The 21,894-nt window shown below is 38.2% G+C and overlaps 1 protein-coding gene across 2 annotated transcripts in view; it reads left to right on the forward strand.

Moving 5' to 3' along the window:
* The first annotated feature begins 443 nt into the window (after positions 1–443).
* The window catches only part of Radx (RPA1 related single stranded DNA binding protein, X-linked), an 87,642-nt gene continuing 66,191 nt past the window's right edge, over positions 444–21,894 (forward strand). Inside the window, exons 1-3 of one of the 2 annotated variants that reach the window (XM_063280302.1) lie at positions 444–1,287; positions 13,925–14,067; positions 16,513–16,705. In XM_063280302.1, coding sequence (XP_063136372.1) covers positions 645–1,287; positions 13,925–14,067; positions 16,513–16,705 — 979 coding nt within the window. In that variant the 5' untranslated portion in view covers positions 444–644. 2 annotated transcript variants of the gene reach the window in all.

Here is a 21,894-nt window from a genome sequence, read left to right on the forward strand (position 1 = left end):
TGTTTTACTCAGAACTTTTGTGCCAGGACCTCTCCTGAAGGCTGTGCATATATTATCTGATTTTATTTATACTATGAGAGCAGAATTACCACATTCAAGTTTCTTAACTACAAAGCACGAACTTACTAAATACGCATGGATGTAATAACGCTAAAATATTTCCTTTTGCTGAGCCAAGTCCCTGCATCAAGACTACCAGGGCGTCACTTTTGCCACTTCCTATTTTCCAACACCTCTTGATGCTCTCCTTTAGGGGGCTGGTCAGCAGCTCTTCTTGCTCCTCCTTCTGGCAGCTGCTGTAGTTTGGAAACCCTGACAACCCCTGCTTCTCTCCTCCCAAGCCCGTGCCTCCCCTCCCCCGAGATGGATCTCAGCGGGCTAGGGAACCCAAGGACGGAATTATGCCACGTACTTCTCTCGTGCATCTCACTAGAAACATTGTCTTAAAGTCTCAAAATAGGGGCTCAAAGCACAGGCGGGAAAGCTGATGCGCACGCGTGGAATCTTTTGCGCCTAGCTCCTGGGCGGAACCAGACCAGTCCGTGCCAACAGCGTTGCGCTTCAGTCTGGAGCTTCTTTTCTCCGGGTTTTTGAGTAAGGCAAATAAGCTTTTTGGAGTGCAAGGAGTTCGCGGTTATCTCACAATGTCGGGTGAGTCGGATCAGCCTCAGCCAGGACCCTCACACGCTGGTCTCTACTTGGAGCACCGCGAAAGAGATCAGGCTGGGGTCCCAGGAGGAGTGATCCGAAGAGCTGGTAGCCAAAGGCACAGGTCCTGGATCCAAACTGTTATTGAGCAAATAACTGGCTCCCCTAGACAGTGTGTTACCCTCTCGGAAGTGGTACCTGTCTCTGTGCTGGCCGTCCAAAGATACCTTTTAGAGGATGAGCCACGGGATACAGTGCCCAAGCCTCCCCTTTACTGCTATGATGTGACAATCTCAGACGGGGTGTACCAGGAGAAGTGCTACTTAGACCCCAGCTTAAACTTTCTCGTTTATCAGAATATTCTTAAAGTTGGCATAGAAATGAGAATTTCCAGAGTCTCGTGCCTTTACAATGAGAAAAGATTGGGCCAGGGGATCCTGTGCATAGATAAGGTCCACTGTGGGGAGCCCCTAGATGTCATTTCTGTAGAAACTCCATTTAGAAACAGAGCCCATGAAGAAAAGCCAGAGCGGCCTCTAAGAGGGAGCAAGAGTCATTACCTGGCTCTATGGAATAACGAAGATCCATACGGAGATATATGGAAGACCAACAAGCAACCTGAGGAGTTCAATTTTAACAGTAAGTAATTGGAGGGAATTGGAGGCAAGTTTAAAGAATGTTCTGAGCCTGGCAAGGTGGCACACATCAGGAAGACCCAGCATCTAGGGAGGCTGGGGCAGGAAAATTGAGGGCAAATACGGGGTAGTCTGAGCCCCAGAAAGACACCTTGTCTCAAAAACAAACAGCAGCAACAAGAACAGCAACACAAACAGTTAAAGAGTTTGGAAGCACAAGATAACAGAAAACAAAACACTTCTGTTTTGTTCATTACAAGCCGCAGGGGGTTAGGGGGGATGGGGTGCAGGGGTAGAATAGTCTCAACTTCAAGCCGCCTGTGTCCTCTTGGTTTGATTGCAAAGTGCTAGCCTTGAAATACCCGACTGTGGTGCTTTAAATTTAGTTTAGCAGAAAGATTGAGGATGTGGTTCAAAGGACTCCTCCTGTGATACAAGCGCGCACACACACACACACACACACACACACACACACACACACACAAACACGGTTTTAATTAATATTTGTTCCAGTTCTATTTCAGTTATGAAAAATATGTAAGTTGAAGAGTGTATTGATTTGGATTTTACCTAAACACGAAATATTGTATGTTTTAGCATTTAACATTTGTTCAGTGGGAATATTCAGTGATGTGATAATTTATATTAATTAAACACCACATTGATGTCATTGAATGTAAAATTCAGGCAAGTATTATTTTTGAAGGTGTGATGATTGTCGAAAGGCTTCAAGGGATCATTTTTCTTGATACAGGAAGTTCATATTTCCTGTATCAGAAGTAGGAAGTCAGCCAGAAAATGGAAGTTTGTCATCAATAGATGCTCTTTTTAGCATACAACATGTAATTAAGGTAGATGATAACACTACAGGCTGAACACATAAGAAATGGGAGGGAAAATGCAGGAAAAAAAAACCCAGAAAAACTAAAAAGACTATAATCTACATTTATAGGTTTTAGATCTTTTTTGGTTTTGGAGGCAAGATCTCATATATCTCAGGCTAGCCCCAAACTCTTGATCCTCTTACCTCTGTCTCCCAGGTATTGGGATTACAGGAGTACTTGGCTATACCTGAGGATCCAATCCCGGATTTCCTGCATGTTAAGCAAGCACTGTGCCCATGGAACCACTTGTCCAGCCACACCCCCTTTTCTCTTTACCTTGTTATCACAATTCTAAGTCATAGAGCATCTTCTATGACAAGCAAGCAAAACAGACTTAAACATGTAAAGATCAATGGTTTGAAAATATGTATTTATAATTATATCCACTCAAAATGAGGAAAGAAAACATACATATTTGTAGTCAGTGACATAGATAGCTAAGATATAAAAGCAAAGTACCTGTGCTGTAAATGTTATTCATTTAAATGTTTAAACTTGAATTTGTAATAAGACAGTTGGCTTAGAAAAATAAAGAGGGACCAATAATTTATAAAGTGTATTTGATTTCTGTTCTTAAGAAAGTCATATCCAATAGGTATCAAAGTGATTTTTTTTTACAAAAAGCAATGTCCATGTGCTAAAAAAATTAAAACTGTGTATTTGTAAAGCATATTGTATTAAAATCATGAGGTCTGATAACATTAAGAGCACGATGGTAAAATCTAGAAAGTGACTACAGTTAGGACTTCAGGTTTGCTGTGGATTTGAAATTGTAAATGATAAACTTGGAACTCAGTGAAATGCATAGATAACCTTTGTATGCCTTAAACATCCCTATTACAATTCCAAGCTTAAGAGTCTGGTGGACAGTTTTGAAAAAATAAAATGAATTATGTGACATTTGCATATAATATATTTTGGGTATCTCTGGGGTATTTCTATAAATAGAATATTCCTCAGTGTAGAAATATGATAACTTCTATAATTGTGCCCATGTAGAGTAATTTATTGTTTCAGGCTTTCTTAGTATTGCAAACAGTGCCAAAAAAGTAAGATGTGTGAATACTAATTGTACTTGAACATTTCTGTTGAAAGGGTGGATTCCTAGGTGTATAATTACTGAATTAAAGAATAGTTAAGTTTTTTTAAACATAAGTATTTTTATTACAAATTATAACCCATAAAGACTATAACTTCACTTCATTACCATCCAGAATTAATGCTGAGTTTTTTTTTAATTCAGTGGGTACTGATAAATTATTTCCTGAAAATTAGGACTAATTTAAATTTAACAGCATATGTATGAGTGTCAATTTCACCATATCTTGCTATTTTAAAATAATGTGCTTTATCTTTATCATATCTTCCTTTCTGGAGTTAGGAACTGAACCTAAGATCTCCTATGTACCCTAAAAGAAGGGCTTTATAGCTGAGCCACACTCCAAGCTTGTCTTTTTATTATTCATTTATTGGATTTCTTTGCTAATAGGTATTAAGTTTTTGGTTGCTGTATGCTGCACATTATTTTTGTGGTATTCTGTCACTTCTCTGTTACCTCTGCTTATGTTATGTGCCTTTGAATCTTTTTATTAAGATTTAGCTTTACACAATAACATGAAAAGGGTTTAATCTAAGCGGATTGAACTCTTATGTGGTCAGCTTCCGTCATGATCTAGCAATTTCCAGGTACCCAAAAAAGATTCAGTCTTGCCCATTCCTTGTTTATATCCTGCTTGAAAGTGGCAACTCACACTGCAACCTTATAAACATCCTTTTTATATTTTCTACTTATTAAAAAACAAAACTATGATATTCAAGCAATCCCAGGCTGGCCTTGAACTTCTTATCCCTGCCTCTAGTTTTCAAGTGCTGGAACTATAGACAGTGTGACAACCATGGATTGTTTGTTTGATTTCTTTTTCTAATTTTAATTTTTATACTTTTAATTTGTGGGTTTGGAGGGCAGGGCAGAGAACACATAAGTAGCTTGATTTCACTGTGAATGGATGAAGGTCATGGGTCAACTTTTGGGTGTAGGTTCTTTCCTTACAACACCTGGGTCCAGGGTAGTAAGCTCTTTTACCCACTGAGCCAGCTTGCTTACCTTTTGTCTTCCCTTTCAGCACAGACTGGTCTGGAATGCATAGTCCTCCAGCCTCTGAGATCACAAGCCTGTGTGCAATTATGCCCAGCCTTTTGATTGATTGATTGATTGATTGATTGATTATTTACTTATTTTTATTTTATGTGTATGAGTGTTTTGCATGCATGCATGTATGTGTACAGTGAGCATCACTGGTGTTCAAAGAGGCCAGAAGAAGAATATTGAATGCCCTGAAACTGGACTTTCAGATGATTGTGAACCATGGAATTGCTGAAAAACTGAACATATGTTATATGCAAGAACAAGGAATATTCTTTTTTATATTTACATACTTGCATATTTATTTATTTATATTTTTATTTTTACAACCTGAACAACCCCAGTTTCCCTGCCCTCCTTTCTTCCACCCTTTTCAAGCCTCCTCCATTTCTGTTCAGAAAAAACTAGACCTCCCATGGTTATCAGGCAGCCATGGCATATCAAGTTCCACTAAGACTAGGCACCTCCTCTCCTATTAAGTCTGGCACAAGGCAAGTCAGTAGGAGGAAAGGCTCTCCAAAATAGATAACAAAGTCAGAGACAGCAGGTGCTCCCACTGTAAGGGGTCCCACAAGAAGACTAACTTACACAGCTATTACATATGTATCAAGGACCTAGGTCATTCCTATACTGGTTAGAAGTTTGATCTCTTTGAGCACCTGTTGGCCCAGGTTAGTTGATTCTGTGGGTCTTCAAGTGGTATCCTTGACCTCACTGGCTTCTACAATCCTTCCTCTCTTTCTTCTGCAGGGTTCCCCAAGCTCCCCAAACCTAGTGTTTGGCTGTTGGTGTCTGCATCTGTTTGCATCAGTTGCTGGATGAAGCTTCTCTGATGACAGTTGGGCTAGGCACCAGTATATGAATACAGCAGAATATCATTAAAATCATGTCATTGAGATGTTTTTACAAGGAGGGCTCAAAGGAGAATTCATGAATCTTGTCATGAAGGGGAATAGACATTGCAGGTGGAATAGGGGGGTGATGGTCTGGATTGGGGAGTGGGGCCAGAAACAGGAAGGGTGGGGGAAAGTGGGGAGTATACAGTGAGAGAGTACTAGGAGCAACAACAGGAATCAGTGGGGAGAAGGAGAATCTCTGGAATGAACTAGAAATTTGTCCTGTCTACAAGAAATGCTGGGGTTAAGTTGGCATAGAACTTGTGGGAGTGGCCAACTAATGACTGGTCCCCTTTGAGACCCATGCCATGAAAGGTAGCCTACCCCAGACACTGCCTGGAGGGCGGGGACCCAGAGGCTGGATAGGCCAGGGATCTAGGATAGAATCAAACACAACTGGCAAAAAAAGGTAGGCAACAAGTAGTCTTAACCCCTGAGCCCTCTCACCGACCCCTGGGAAATCAAACCTAGGTCTTCTGCAAGAATACAAATACTTTTATCTGCTGAGCTATCTTCTCAGGTCCTGGAGAAACTACTTGGTTTTGCCATGGTAGAGTAAAAGCAGTCCTGGACAATATGTAAATTATCGGGTCTAATTGTATTACCACAGACTGTATGCAAAATAGGGATTGATTTTATTTTAACTTTTATTTCTGATGTAGCCTACAGAACATGCTGGCACGGAACAGCTGTTCTTTCTCCTGCCTCCTGCATCTTAGCATTAAGAGTATATACCACTGAATCTGGAATTGTGTGTGTGTGTGTGTGTGTGTGTGTGTGTGTGTGTGTGTGTATTTGTGTTGCTAGATATTGAACTTGAAGCTTGCCCGTGCTTGTGCATGCACTTTACTACTGAAATACATCTTCAGCCCTAATATTTTAATTTTTATTTTTCTTTTGACATGGTCTGACTTAGTTGCCTAGATAGCCTTTCAGCTCACTCTGTAACCCAAGGAGGCCATCTTCCTGACCTAGACTCATAAGTAACTGAAATGATAAGCCTGCATCACCAGCCCTGGTTTTACTATTGATTTTTAAAGCACAGTTTATTATTAAATTTGTCCTGCCTACAAAATGTGTCAGGGATAAGATGGAGCAGATACAGAGTGAACAGCCAATGAAAAACTGTTCCATCTTGAGACCTATCCCATGGGAGAGAGCCAACCCCTAATGATACTCTAGGATGCTTGCAGACAGGAACCTAGAATAACTGTCTCCTAAGAGGCTTCATATAGCAGCAGATGGAAACAGATGCAGAGACACATAGCCAAACATCAGGCAGAGCCAGGGGAGTCTTGGGGAAGAGTGGGGGATAGAAGTGAGTAAGTCAAGGATACCACAAGAAGACCCACAGACTTAACCTGTTAGCATGGGGCTCACAGAACCTGGGTCACCAACAAGGGAGCATGCAGGAACTGGACCTAGACCCCCTATATATTTGTAGCAGATATGCAGCTTGGTCTTCATGTGGGTCCACTACAAAGTGGATGGACGCTGTCTCTGTCTCTGTCCCCTGCTATTGGATCCTATTTCCCTGTACTTGGACTGCCTGGTTGGGTCTCAAATGGAGAGGATGTGCCTATACATAGTGGGACTAGATGTCCCAGGGTGAGGTGGTACCCAAGGTGGGACTTCCCCTTCTTTGAAGATAAGGGGTAGGAGCAATGAAGGAGGAATTTGTAAGGGTGGGACTGGGAAGAAAGGAGGGGGTTGTGGTCAGGATGTAAAGTGAATAAAATAAAATAAAAAAGAATTTGTGACTGGAGAGTTGGCCTAGTGTTTAGGTGCAGGAGAGCTTAATTTGCAAGCTTGAGACCTGACTTTAGATCCCAGAATCCCCATGAAATAAAAGGCTTGTCATAGCTTAGTACTGTAGTGGTAGGGACAGGCATGATAGACCCAATGTAAAAGGAATAAATCAGAGTGATAGAACCAGACCCTCAATGTCCTCCTTTAATAATGTACTGTCTCCTCTAATGAACATATGTTCATACAGTTGATTTCTTAGCTGATTAATACCTTATTGGTGAAAGTTACCCTACCATTATGGTAATTTTCCTCTATATTTCCTTTTTTGCCTCATTTCTATTCTTTCTGATAATGACATTTACCATCTTAGTGGCATTTAGGTTAATACTGATAAATATGAATGGTCTACTCAGACCTCGAAAGTGCTTTCCTTGGTGTGTATATACATGTGTGCATTTGTGTTGATGCTGTTTCACTCGTACATGTGTGTGTGTTTGGAGGCCAGAGGATAACCTCGGATTTCGTTCTTTAAGTGCCATCCACCATTTTAGTTTGGAGACAGTATCTTTCACTGGCTTATAACTTGTAAGCATTATACACTAGACTAGCTATCTAGCAAGACTGAGGGATTTCTCTGCTTCTATCTCCACCATGCTAAAAATACAAGAGTGTACTGCTCTGACTAGCTTTTTTTATGGGGGTGGTTCTAGGAGTCATGTTTGTAAGACAAGCAATTTCCTGTGTGTGCTCTTTCCAGTCCTGCAGTTGTGTTTTAAAATTCAAGTTTCTGAGTCACACAATAAGGGTCTGATTCATTAGGGTTGAGGGAGATCAAGTTCTCTGGTGGTGATACAGATCCAACAGAAACTACACTTTTAATATCACTGGACAAGTGTATCTTTTTTCCAGTCTTCAATTTAAGTTTCGTTTTATACTTGTCTTTTCTAATAAGGATACTGGCAAGATTCATGTATGTCTCTGGATGGCCTGCATATTGGATGGATCCCCAGAAAGGCCATCGAGAGACTGCCCCTGAGGATCCACCTGAGGATCCATCCCATATGCAGCTGCCAAAGCCAGACACTATTGCGGATGCCAAGAAGTGCATGCTGACAGAAGCCTGATATAGCTGTCTCCTGAGAGGCTCTGCCAGAGTCTGACAAATACAGATGTGGAAGCTCACAGCCAACCATTGGACTGAGCATGGGGACCCCAATGGAGGAGTTAGGGGAGGGACTGAAGGAGCTGAAGGGGTTTGCAACCCCATACGAAGACCAACAATATCAACCAAGCGGACACTCCAGAGCTCCCAGGGACTAACCCACCAACCAAAGAGTACACATGAAGGGACCCATGGCTCCCGCTGCATAAGTAGCAGAGAATTGCCTTATGTGGTACCAATGGGAGGGGAGACCCTTGGTTCTGTAAAGGCTCGATGCCCCAGCATAGGAGAATGCTAGGGCGGTGAGGCAGGAGTGGGTGGGTGAGCACCCTCATAGAAGTAGGGGGGAAGGGAGATGGGATAGGGAGTTTTGAAGAGGGGGAACCAAGAAGGAGGACAACATTTGAAATGTAAATAAATAAAATAACCAAAAAAAAAGATTCATGTATGTGAGGGTACACAATGGGAGATGGGCTTCACATGTGTGTGCTTAAGTGTGGAATCCAGAGTTCAAGCTCATACATTATTACACAGAAATATGAGTATGAGTGTTTTGATTGCATATGATTGTAACACATGATTGTCTGGTGCCCAATACTGCTACAAGAAGGTAATGGGTCCTCTGGAAATCACAAACTGTTGTGAGCTGCATACTCGTGCTAGGAATCAAACCTGTAGCCTCAGAAAAAGCAAGCAGTGTTCTTAACTGTGGAGTTTTCTCTCCAACCCCAAGATGCTATTTTTTATATAAAATAGTCTCACTGCATTTCTCATTACAGTTTTTCTGTTTTTACCTGTGTGATGTTAGGAGTGAAATCTAGAGCCCTATGTATCCTAGGTGGTTGCTGTACCACTGAGCTAAATTTCCAGTGCATCCAAATATTGACTTTTTTTCTTCTGGCCAGTACTGAAGATTGAATATTAAGTCAGTGCTCTGCAAACTGAGCTATATTCCCTACTCCTGATTTTATTTAGTAAAAATAGTAATTTTTTTCAGATAAAATATTGTCTATATATTTAGGTGATTGATGATTTCTTTATTTCTAAGTGTATAATATGCATATCAATACTGAGTATAAACCACATAAACAAAAGCTCTTCAAGATATTTACTATGTTTGGCAGGCATGATGGTTCATGTTCTTAATCTGAGCCCTTTGAAGTCAGAAGAAGATATCGGGTTGCCTGATCTCTATGACAAGTTCCAGGCCTGACAGGCTACACAGAGAGACCCTGTCTCAAATACCCCCACCACCAAAAATTACTAATTTTTAAGAATGTTAACAGGTATTGAGACTTAAAGAATTGAGAGTAACCATTCAATTGTTTATTGTCTAAATGTTGCATTAAACAGCCAGTTTTTTTCATGCTGGTTTTGGGTAACGAAGCATATTTAGTACCATCAATGAACACAGGTAACTCATTATCTAGAGTTTGCCTGTAACTATATTTTAGGTTTGAGACTTATCTATAGTCTATAATGTTTTTGTCTATTAAGAATAAAAACTTGGGAAAACTTTCAACTGGCCAGATGATGTCTTTTACATTTATTTCAGCTAATAAATAAGAAGAAAATATCTTTCTCACTCAAGATTGTTCTATGTACATTGTAGATAATTCAAACCTGATCTGTGGTTTGACCATATTGAAAAGAAAACTGCTTAGTTACATCATATCGACTATTAGGGCTACTGAGACTGCTAGTAATATATTTTGAGAATTTGGAAGTAAAACTATCCATAGTGTCTTAATATATTATCAATTGTTTTAATGAATGGTATGAATAATTTAAACATAAAATTTAAACTTACTAAAAATAAATTTCAAGTGTGACTTCCTTGCTAAAATAATGACTAGCTAATACATATCAATAGAAATGCTTCAACAGATATATATTATACATATATATGTGTGAATAATATATAATATGTAATGCAAAGTTCAGTTTTAAAATTGATATTGTGGGCTATGAAAAAAAATGTAGAGAGAATTGGAAGTGGAGCCCCTTTTAATGATAGATTAAATGGGATTTAAATTTTAAACCTTAAATATGGTGAACAGCCTTTAAACAATTTTTGTTCTCACTTATACCTGGAGATTAAAATATTTCAAACTAAATTATATGGTGTATGTGAAAATAACAAGTGCTACATGGGAAAACAGTGTGGGTGTGGAATAAGTAAGGGATTGGTTTCAGTAGAGTAGTTAAGAATATTATTGAGAAAGTGCCCTTTGAGCAAAATTGGGAGAGGGGAGAAAAGAAGTCACTTACATATCTAAGAGAAAGACAGTCCAGAAACAGAGTAGAGTAGCAAGTGAGAAAATAGAGCCATATACAGTATGTTTGGAGAAGATGGAGCCTATGTAGACAAAAGGGTCCTGAGGACAATACAGAGAAATGTGTCAGAAATAATTGTCTATTCTGCTATGAGAGGTGGTAGTAGTGCATGCCTATAATTTCAATCACATGTTTTGATGAGGGAGGAGTATTATGAGTATCAGTTCAACCCAGAGTGAGTGAATAAATACTTGTGTGTGTGTGTGTGTGTGTGTGTGTGTGTGCGTGTGTGTGTGTGTGTGTGTCCGTGCATGCACATGCTTTTTATGCAAATGTAGGCTTGTCAGTTTACATGTGTCAGCTTACATATGTGGAGTCTTTGCCTTCTGATTGTTATCCACAGGGAGACTATCCACCTCTTTTGAGATGGTGCCTCTTGTTGGCCTTCAGCTCAAATTATGCTAGTTTAGCTAGCCAACAGGCTTCAGGGAACCTCTTTCCTTCACTTTTCTTGTGCTGGGATTATAAATGTGTGCCTGGCATTTTAACATTGGTTTCAGTGATTGAACTCAGTTCCTTGAGCTTGCAAGGCAAGCATTTTACCAATGGGATCATCACATCACCAGAGCCCCAACTATTAATTTTTGTAAGTTAAATAAATGCATTGATTAAAGGAAACACAGATGGGAGGAAAATGTTGAGAGATGAATTTAGAACTAATATTTTAATAATTTAATTAAATGGTTTGGTGTGGAAGAATGAAATTTAGAGAATATAGAAAGTTGAATATAAAATGTAGAATATAGAATATAGAATAATATAGAATGTAGAATATAGAATATAGAATAGAATATAGAATAGAATGTAGAGTATATCATGGTAGAATATAGAATATAGAATAATATAGAATATAGAAGGTAGAATATAGAATATAGAATAATATTGAATATAGAATATAGAATGTAGAATATAGAATATGGAATAGAATGTAGAATGTAGAATATAGAATGTAGAATGTAGAATGTAAAATAGAATATTTTTACTTTATGTGTTTATCTATTTCCTCATGGTAAGTCCTACACATTTTTTAGTTGTTAGTATATTATATATGTGTAGTATATGTATATACAGAGAACTATAAAGACCTATACAGGCTTTAATTTATAAAGACAAGCTGGCACGAAGTAGTTGCATTAGGTATGGTTTGGCTACCTTTTTTTAATCTTATTTTTTTCATCTTTATTAAATTGGGTATTTCTTATTTACATTTCAAATGTTATTCCCTTTCCTGGTTTCCAGGCCAACATCCCCCTAATCCCTCGCCCTCCCCGTCTGTATGGGTATTCTACTCCCTACCCTCTCCCCATTACCGCCCTCCCCCCAAGAATCCCGTTCACTGGGGTTCAATCTTGGCAGGGCCAAGGGCTTCCCCTTCCACTGGTGCTCTTACTAGGCTATTCATTGCTACCTATGAGGTTGGAGCCCAGGGTCAGTCTTTGGGTAGTGGCTTAGTCCCTGGAAGCTCTGGTTGCTTGGCTTTGTTGTACATATGGGGTCTCGAGACCCTTCAAGCTCTTCCAGTTCTTTCTCTGATTCCTTCAACGGGGGTCCTGTTCTCAGTTCAGTGGTTTGCTGCTGGCATTCGCCTCTGTATTTGCTGTATTCTGGCTGTGTCTCTCAGGAGAGATCTACATCTGGTTCCTGTCAACCTGCACTTCTTTGCTTCATCCATCTTATCTAGTTTGGTGGCTGTATATGTATGGGCCACATGTGGGGCAGGCTCTGAATGGGTGTTCCTTCAGTCTCTGTTCTAAACTTTGCCTCCCTATTCCCTGCCAAGCGTATTCTTGTTCCCCTTTTAAAGAAGGAGTGAAGCATTCACATTTTGGTCATCCTTGAGTTTCATGTGTTCTGTGCATCTAGGGTAATTCGAGCATTTGGGCTAACATCCACTTATCAATGAGTGCATACCATGTGTGTTTTTCTGTGATTGGGTTACCTCACTCAGGATGATATTTTCCAGTTACATCCATTTGCCTATGAATTTCATAAAGTCATTGTTTTTGATAGCTGAGTAGTATTCAATTGTGTAGATGTACCACATTTTTTGAATCCATTCCTCTGTTGAAGGGCATCTGGGTTCTTTCCAGCTTCTGGCTATTATAAAGAAGACTGCTATGAACATAGTGGAGCATGTGTCTTTGTTGTATGTTGGATCATCTTTTGGGTGTATGCCCAGGAGAGGTATAGCTGGATCCTCAGGTAGTTCAATGTCCAATTTTCTGAGGAACCTCCAGACTGATTTCCAGAATGGTTGTACCAGTCTGCAGTCCCACCAACAATGGAAGAGTGTTCCTCTTTCTCCACATCCTGGCCAGCATCTGCTGTCGCCAGACTTTTTGATCTTAGCCATTCTGACTGGTGTGAGGTGAAATCTCAGGGTTGTTTTGATTTGCATTTCCCTTATGAGTAAAGATGTTGAACATTTCTTTAGGTGCTTCTCAGCCATTTGACATTCCTCAGCTGGGAATTCTTTGTTTAGCTCTGAACCCCATTTTTAATAGGGTTATTTGTCTCCCTGCAGTCTAACTTGTGAGTTCTTTGTATATTTTGGATATAAACCCTCTATCAGTTGTAGGATTGATAAAGATCTTTTCCCAATCTGTTGGTTGCCGTTTTGTCCTATCCACAGTGTCCTTTGCCTTACAGAAGCTTTGTAGTTCTATGAGACCCCATTTGTCAATTCTTGATCTTAGAGCATAAGCCATTGGTGTTTTGTTCAGGAAAATTTCTCCAGTGCCCATGTGTTCAAGATTCTTCCCCACTTTTTCTTCTATTAGTTTGAGTATATCTGGTTTGATGTGGAGGTCCTTGATCCACTTGGACTTAAGCTTTGTACATGGTGATATGAATGGATCAATTTGCATTCTTCTACATGCTGTCCTCCAGTTGAAGCAACACCATTTGCTGAAAATGCTATTTTTTTCCATTGGACGGTTTTGGCTCCTTTGTCAAAAATCAAGTGACCATAGGTGTGTGGGTTCATTTCTGGGTCTTCAGTTCTATTCCACTGGTCTCTCTGTCTGTCTCCGTACCAATACCATACAGTTTTTTATCACTATTGCTTTGTAATACTGATGGCACTAGGTGTTTTCCTCTAGTTTCAGAAATGTGGGCAGAGAGCAGTCTCCTCTGGTTTCCCAGGCCTGTCTGCCCCTTTGAAGGTTTAGCTCTCCCTCCCACGTGATTTGGGTGCAGGGGCTATTTGACCTGGTCTGTTCAGACCTGGGCGCAGTCTGGACCACAGGGCTCCTGCAGCTTGACTGCCCCTATTTTCCTGTGTCCAGAGGCCCTATACAGTTTCCTCTTGTGCCAGGGATGTGGGCAAAGGTGGGCAGAAGTGGAGGTCTCTCCTGCCCTGCAGTCTCAGGATTGCCCACACGTCTGGGCGATCAGCTCTCTCGCCCACGGGGTTTGGGAGCAGAACCTGGCTACCATTTTTAATAATTTTTTATCCTTTTATATTTTAGACACCAAAATAATCTCTCTCTCTCATCTTGAAATGACCTGGCATAACAGAAAAAATTTTCCTGCCTTGCTCGTAAGGATCCTGCATAAGTCAAAACTGCGATACTATGGAAAACCTAATAAAAAGATGATTGAGCCATATCAGGTACAAGTAATGCAAAAAATAATATATGTTCATTTAAATGTATAGATTATAACATGCACATGTAAATCTCTATTGGCAAAAATTGTTTAAATAAAATTCTATATTCTATATTATTCTATACATTCTTTACTCTGCATTCTACATTATACTCTATATTCCATATTCTTTTCTATCTTATATATTCTACATTCCACATTATATTCTATACTCTACATTCTGTACTGTGTGTTCTACATTATACTCTATATTCTATATTCTATATTCTACTTTGTATATTCTATAATCTATATTATTCTATATTCTACATACTATATACTACATTCTACATTTTATTCTATATTCTATATTCTATTCTATACTCTACATTCTACATTCTACTTCTATATTCTATATTATTCTACATTCTATATTCTGTGTTCTACATTCTATTCTATATTCTATATTCTATATCCTACATTCTACATTCTATACTCTATTTTATTCTATATTCTATATTCTACGTTCTATATTCTATGTTCTACATTCTACTTCTATATTCTATATTCTACATTCTACATTCTATATTCTATATTCTACATTCCACATTCTATATTCTATACTCTACATTCTGTACTGTGTTCTACATTATACTCTATATTCTATAATCTATATTATTCTATGTTCTACATACTATATACTACATTCTACATTTTATTCTATATTCTATTCTATACTCTACATCCTACATTCTATATTCCATATCTATAATTCTATATTCTATATTCTACATTCTATATTCTGTGTTCTACATTCTATTCTATATTCTATATTCTATATCCTATATTCTACATTCTACATTCTATATTCTATTTTATTCTATATTCTACGTTCTATATTCTATGTTCTACATTCCACTTTTATTCTATATTCTATATTCTACATTCTACATTCTATATTCTATATTCTATGTTCTACATTAGATATTAGATATTAGGTATTAGATATATATATAATGTATATGTATATAATATGTATATATATTTATGCTCTGCCTTTTTTACTCAATATTACACCATCGATTTTCATGTACCATGAGTTAGTTTAAGCACTTTATTAAGTTCAGATTGTGAAAGTTGTGTGTACTTATAGAAGCAAATTAAGAGAAAATGTAGGGTATATTAAGAGAATAATATTATCCAAGATTTCAGCACTCAGAATATCTACTATTAACATGGTTAATATTATCCCTTCTCTGGTTACCATGTAAGTCATACATAAAATTTTATATTTAAATTCTATATACACATATCGATCATGTATTACACAAATATGCATGCGTGTGTGTTATGTTGCATGCCACTAGGTATGTCATATAGCTTCTTATATGAAGTGGTTTCAAATCTCAGCTGTATCATGTCTTTATGGCACTAGCTATTTGTCTTCTTAAAGCCTTAATTTTCTAATCAGCAAAATGGAAGTTGCTGATGATAAATATGTCACAGAGCTGACATGGGGATAGAATTTTTTTTAATATGGATAAGTAGTTTAACTGCGTTTCAGGTACATACCAAGTCCTCCATTTTAGCTATTGTTAGAGATAGTGTCTGATTCAGCTATTCATTCTACTCTGTACCCAACCTAGTGTCTGGAGGGTAACATGGACTTGATATATGCTTGATAATTGAAGGAATGAATTAACAAAATCTATTGTCATTGATAAGAAAAGGGTTCTTAGACTATAACATCATTGGAAAAGAAATTAGAAGGGCGAGAGAAAACTTGCCCTTCTATTCTTTAGATATAACCAGTGTTGTCCATCTTTATGTTTTAAAACAAAGAACATACTTTCTGTTTTAAAATACTTATTTAACCACACCCAAACTGAGCAATAATAACATTGGCATTAGTATTTCTTCCTGAGAAATATTATAACAGAAATGATTCCCATGCCGTTTATAATAAATTCTGAAATGCCGGTATAAATAAACTTAATATCATCAGAGCATTGGTAGGATCATGTCTAATCAGTGTCTATCTAAAGTGCTATAGGATCAGTCCTGTAGGACTTATAGGATAGCAAAGTCCTTCAGCCTTGCAAATGATGAAGAATGGTATGAAGAGCTTCAAAATATGAGGCTTCCCTAATTCTTCTGATGACTCTATTGTGTGGTTGCTCTGTGTATGGTACTGTGTTAAACATTATGGGAAAAGTAAACATAACTAAGATTTGCTTTGTACCTTTGAAATTTATAATCACACAGTTCTATCTCCCCAACTTCCAGTATCTTGTAGCAGTCTCTCATTTAGCTTGGCAATCTTAGTGGAGTTAACTAAGTATTACAAATAAAAATAAACTTTAAGTGTCATTTTTCTGACACTATAAAATTTCACAGATAATACATTGTGTGTTACCCATATAGGAAAAAAATTGCAAATGGCTCTAAGCTTTTACTCTCTTTTCTCTAGACCTATTTGGAGGTTGCTGACAGTTCAGGCATGGTGTCAGTGATTATGTGGAATGCTTTGTGTCCAGAGTGGTATAAAAGTTTGAGAGTGGGCTTGATTCTTCTGCTTCAAGATTATTCTGTGAAGAAGAGCTATCCATTAAGAATCCAGCCTGACCCTGTGGATCCACAGATGAAACTAATTTCTACAATGGGTTAAGTATTCAATTAATTGTTCTCTTATAGCTATTTTGTTTATATGACTTTTCAAGCTGTCATATCAGGCAAGAGTCTGTAAAAATTACTGAAGCTGTTAGAAACTGCCCAACTTAAATTCCTTTATAAACATTTTAAGCGGTTACTAAATTAATAAACGAGTTTACTTATTAGTGCATTTATTAAGAACAATTATCTGAGATATTTATTGTTGACCAAAGAGTGAGCTCCATTTGGGATATACTTAAATTTGTTTTTGTTCAGATTTGGTGTGTTATATTAAATTTTAATCACTTGAGTACATTTTATAGTTACCATTAAGTACTATACTAAAATGATTTTTATTAAATTAAAAATATTTTCATTATTGTGTATATGTGTATGATGTGTACTGTGAGCCTGCCTCTTCCCTCACCTTCTCCCCCACCCATCTCTCTCTGTCTCTCTCTCTGTCTCTCTCTGTCTCTCTGTGTGTGTGTGTGTGTGTGTGTGTGTGTGTGTGTGTGTGTGTGTTTGTACATGCTTGTATAAGTCAGAGGACAACTTTGGGGAATCTATTCTTTCCATCCACCTTGTGATCTGAGGATCAAATGCAAGAGCTTTTAATTAAGGATCTTGCTGATCCTTATTAACTTTGTCATTTAACGCCTTTAGTTTTTTACATAATGGACATTATAAATCAAGAAAAGATGAATGATATTGTGGAATAATAATATAAAGTAAAAATGTTATAAAATATTACATGATGTACCAATATATAAATGTAAACACAGAGTCTTTACCTTTATAGATACAGATACATATGTAGGAACAGGAAGCTTTTCAAGGGAGTGACAAACACTGAGGCAGTATTTAACCCAGGGAAGCAAGGAAAAGACAAATAGATTAGGATGAAGTTTATAATCATTAAAGTATACTTTTATACCTGTACTATTTAAAACAAAACTGAATGAAGGAGAAAGGAGCATGTAGTTTTTCCACATATGAGGATACATTTGCATTTTGAAGCAATTTTAAAACTCAAATTACAGTTGAATGAATGTTATAAAGAACTCCCACATTACCTTAACTCATTAGCTATTAATTTTTAATTTTGCTATTTAATTCTTTCTCTACACACACACACACACACACACACACACACACACACACACACACACACACACACACACACTTTTCCATTTGGGAGAAAGTAACAGCCATCATACATCATTGCATAGCTTTGTATCCTTAACCCTTCATTAATAATTTGTATTTTTAAAGATCAAGAATATTCTAGCTACCTGTGCTCATTCACCTTTGTAATCTTGTCTCCCAGTAGATTAAGGCAGGAGTACAGGTTCAAGGCCAGCCTTGAAAACAAGAAAAGATCCTATTGCACAATCACAGTACAATTATAAAAATCAGGAAACTTAAATTCAACACATTATTCTTAAGTAACCTTTTGTTAATATTCAAATGTTGCCAGTTGATATAATCTTGAAAGGACTTTTGTTATTGTTTAAGCTAGTTCTGAAACCCAAGCACTCATGGAAAATATGGTATAGGCCATCATTGCATGAAATTTACCGCAATCCTCCTGCCTCACTTTCCCAAGTGCTGGGATTTTATGTGTGTGCCACCATTCACAGCACAGATTTTTTTCTAATTAGTATTATAATCAAAGTTTTGAGAATCAACTTCTTTAAATGTTTTAGAGATAGTCAGTAAACTTTAATAGTGTCTTAGGGTTTTACTGCTGTGAACAGACACCATGACCAAGGCAAGACTTACAAAGGACAACATTTAATTGGGGCTGGCTTACAGGTTCAGAGGTTCAGTCCATTATCATCAAGGCAGGAGCATGGCAGCATCCAGGCAGGCAGGGTGCAGGAGGAGCTGAGAGTTCTACATCTTCATCTGAAGGCTGCTAGCAGAATACTGGCTCCCAGGCAACTAGGACAAGGATCTTAAAACCCATGCCCACAGTGACACATCTACTCCAACAAGGCCACACACTCTAATACTGCCACTCCCTGGGACAAGCATATACAAACCATCACAAATCGTTATTAGATATATGTGTGTTTTTTTAAATTTAGTTTTTTTCAGAATTTTGCTCAAACTCATGTGAAATTTTAAGTATTATCACTGGCTTGTAATAATTTTTTCTGACTTGCATTTCCTATATATTTATTCTTAATTCTTCAACTAATTTATTAAGTTTGCTTGTTCACATGAAGACAGCAGATGATAATTGCTTTATTAAATATGAGTTTATTTGGGAAACCTTATGATTCTTTATTATTCTTTATTAAATTCTTAACTATTTTGCAGACATTGTTTAATTCTTGCTAGGAAGAAATTATTTCCTAAATAGTTTGCACATTTGGTTCTTTATATCATTAAATATTCATCATGGAAAAGACGAAAAATAAGTCAATAGATAATTTGAGGATTACTTGTATAAATACCACGAAAGTTTGCCAGAAGAAGCTGTTAATAATTAAAACCATGCACTATTACCCATAGGAAATTATAAATTAATTTCCATCAGCTGACATATTCCAGTGACAAAATTACTTTAGTAGGGATTGAGATATTCCTAGTCAATAGAAGATATGGTAAAAATGACTTTATTTATGAAAATACTAAATTACCAAATTCTCTTGATGCTTGGTCCAGTATTCCTTGTACTAAATTTCAGTTTTTATAGATGAGTTATTTTTTAATTTAATTTATTTTCGAGAATTTCATACTTGACTCATCTATTTCCCTCTCCTTTCTCCAACCCCTCTTGTGTCCTCCACTCAAATTCATGACCCTTATTCAGTTATCATTGCATTAATAGATAGATACATATAGTAATAGTAGGTATTATATATATATATATATATATATATATATATATATATATACTTAACAATTATAGAGTTTCATTTAGTGTTGCCTGTATGGATATGTCTTTCGGACTGACTAGTTGAGATGGGATAATCCATCAGAGAGTTCGCCCCTGGAGAGAACTTATTCTCCCTCTCTCTGCACTCATTTATTGCCTTTAACTCTGTAATTAGGGTGGGGTTTTATGAAATTTACGCCATCTATGTTGGCAAGCCAACTAGTATTGTCAAGTAGGTCTTGTTTAGGCAACAATTTTGTAGAGATTTCATATTTGCAGTGTCTCTATCATCTCTAGAACATACTATTGAGCAGCAGGACTCCCTGGTTCTCTTATTCTTATATCTGCCCCCTCTTCTTCAGCAGTCCCTGAGCCTTACCTTCATGACCTGTTTTGTGGATATAACCTACCGGAGCTGAGCACCCATGTGACTTACTTTTTTGACCTGTTGTGGATAGGTATAATAGTCCCTATCTGTTCTAAAAAGAAGGGTGAATGCTCCAATTATCTTTAGGTATGAGGATAAGTTTTTATTGGATAATTTTTATTTACATTTCAAATGTTATTCCCTTTCCCAGTTTCCTGTCCATGAGTCCCCTATCACCTCCCACTCCCCTTCTTCTATAAGGGTGTTCCCTCTCCCCAACCACCCCTCCCATCCACCCCCACATTCTCTTGCACTAGGGTTTCAGTCTTGGCAGGACCAAGGGCTTCTCCCCCGATTGGTGCCCAAAAAGGCCATCCTCTGCTACATATGCAGCTGGAGCCATGGGTCTGTCCATGTATAGTCTTTGGGAGGTAGACTTTAGAATACAGTTAGAAATTATAATGGATATTCCAGGCCAAAAACTCAAATGGAGGTTTTCTGTGCCTGGCACTATTGTGATTTTCTTTATATTTTTTAGTATAGTGGTGGTGGTGGTGGTGTGTTGTGCATCTGTGTATCTGTCTATGCATCTGTGGGTTGATAGCTATTGAGGAAAGCATTATTGTCCCATGTGGCTCCATTTAAACACTGTGCTTTGTGTGTGTGTGTGTGTGTGTGTGTGTGTGTGTGTGTGTGTATACATTAGTATAGTGTGTATCTTTTAAGTAAGCAAGTGAGCTTAATAAATTGTTTCCCTATGAAATTTTTAGCATCTTTAGTGTTACTCTCCTTCCTTCCTCACATTCTGTATTATCCTCCCTTCTCTCTCTAGATCAGCAGTTTAAGTGCCTTGACTCTTTTATCATTTCTCTCTCTTCACAGTACCCTATGCCTTGCTATCCCTGTCTCTAGAGCTTATATTCATCCAAGCTCCAACCACATTCCCTTCTAATTTTCTGGCTTCTCTGGTAACTTCTGTTTATACATTCAAAACTAAAGATTCAGATCTATGATCTACAAATAAGAGGTCATGAGCAGTTGAAAATGTACCAAAGATGGCCCAAAGAATCAACTAAGCAGGGCTCATAGGGGCTCACAGAAGCTGAAGCCACAACCAGTGAGCCTGCATGGGTCTGCAACAGGTCCACTGCATACATGATACGGTTCTTAGCTTGGTGTTTTTGTGGGACTCCTAACACTGAGAGTGAGATGTCTCTCTTTTGGCCTACTATTGGGAACCTTTTCCTACTACTGGGCTACCTCATCCAGCCTTGATATGAAGATTTGTGCCAAGTCCTTTTTTTTATTGAATATTTTCTTTATTTATATTTCAAATGTTATCCCCTTTCCCGGTTTCACTTCTGGAACCCCCTATCCCATTCTCCTTCCCACTGATTCTATGAGGGTGCTTCCCCACCCACCCACCCACTCCCTCCCACCTCCCTGCCCTGGCATTTCCCTACACAGGAGAATCAAGCTATTTCAGGAGCAAGGACCTCTCCTCCCATTGATGTCCTACAAGGCCATCCTCTGCTACATATGCGGATGGGGCCATGGGACCATCCTAGTGTTCTTTTGGGATTGTGGTTTAGTCCCTGGGAGCTCTGGTGGAGTCTGTTTGGTTGGTATTGTTGTTCTTATGGGGTTGCAAACCCCTTCAGCTCCTTCAGTCCTTTCTCCAACTCCTCCATTGGGGACCTCATTCTGAGTCCAGTGGTTGGATGTAGGCATCTGCCTCTGTAATTGTCTTGCTCTGGCAGAGCCTCTATGACAGGTTCCTGTCAGCATGCACTTCGTGGCATCTGCAATAGTGTCTGGGTTTGTTTTCTGTATATGGGATGGATCCCCAGGTGGGGCAGGCTCTGAATGGCCTTTCCTTCAGTATCTACCCCATACTTTGCCTCCATATTTCCTTCCTTGGTTATTTTGTTCCCCCTTCTAAG

Source organism: Rattus norvegicus, chromosome X (genome assembly GCF_036323735.1).
Source record: "Rattus norvegicus strain BN/NHsdMcwi chromosome X, GRCr8, whole genome shotgun sequence".
In the NCBI taxonomy this organism is placed as follows: domain Eukaryota; kingdom Metazoa; phylum Chordata; class Mammalia; order Rodentia; family Muridae; genus Rattus; species Rattus norvegicus.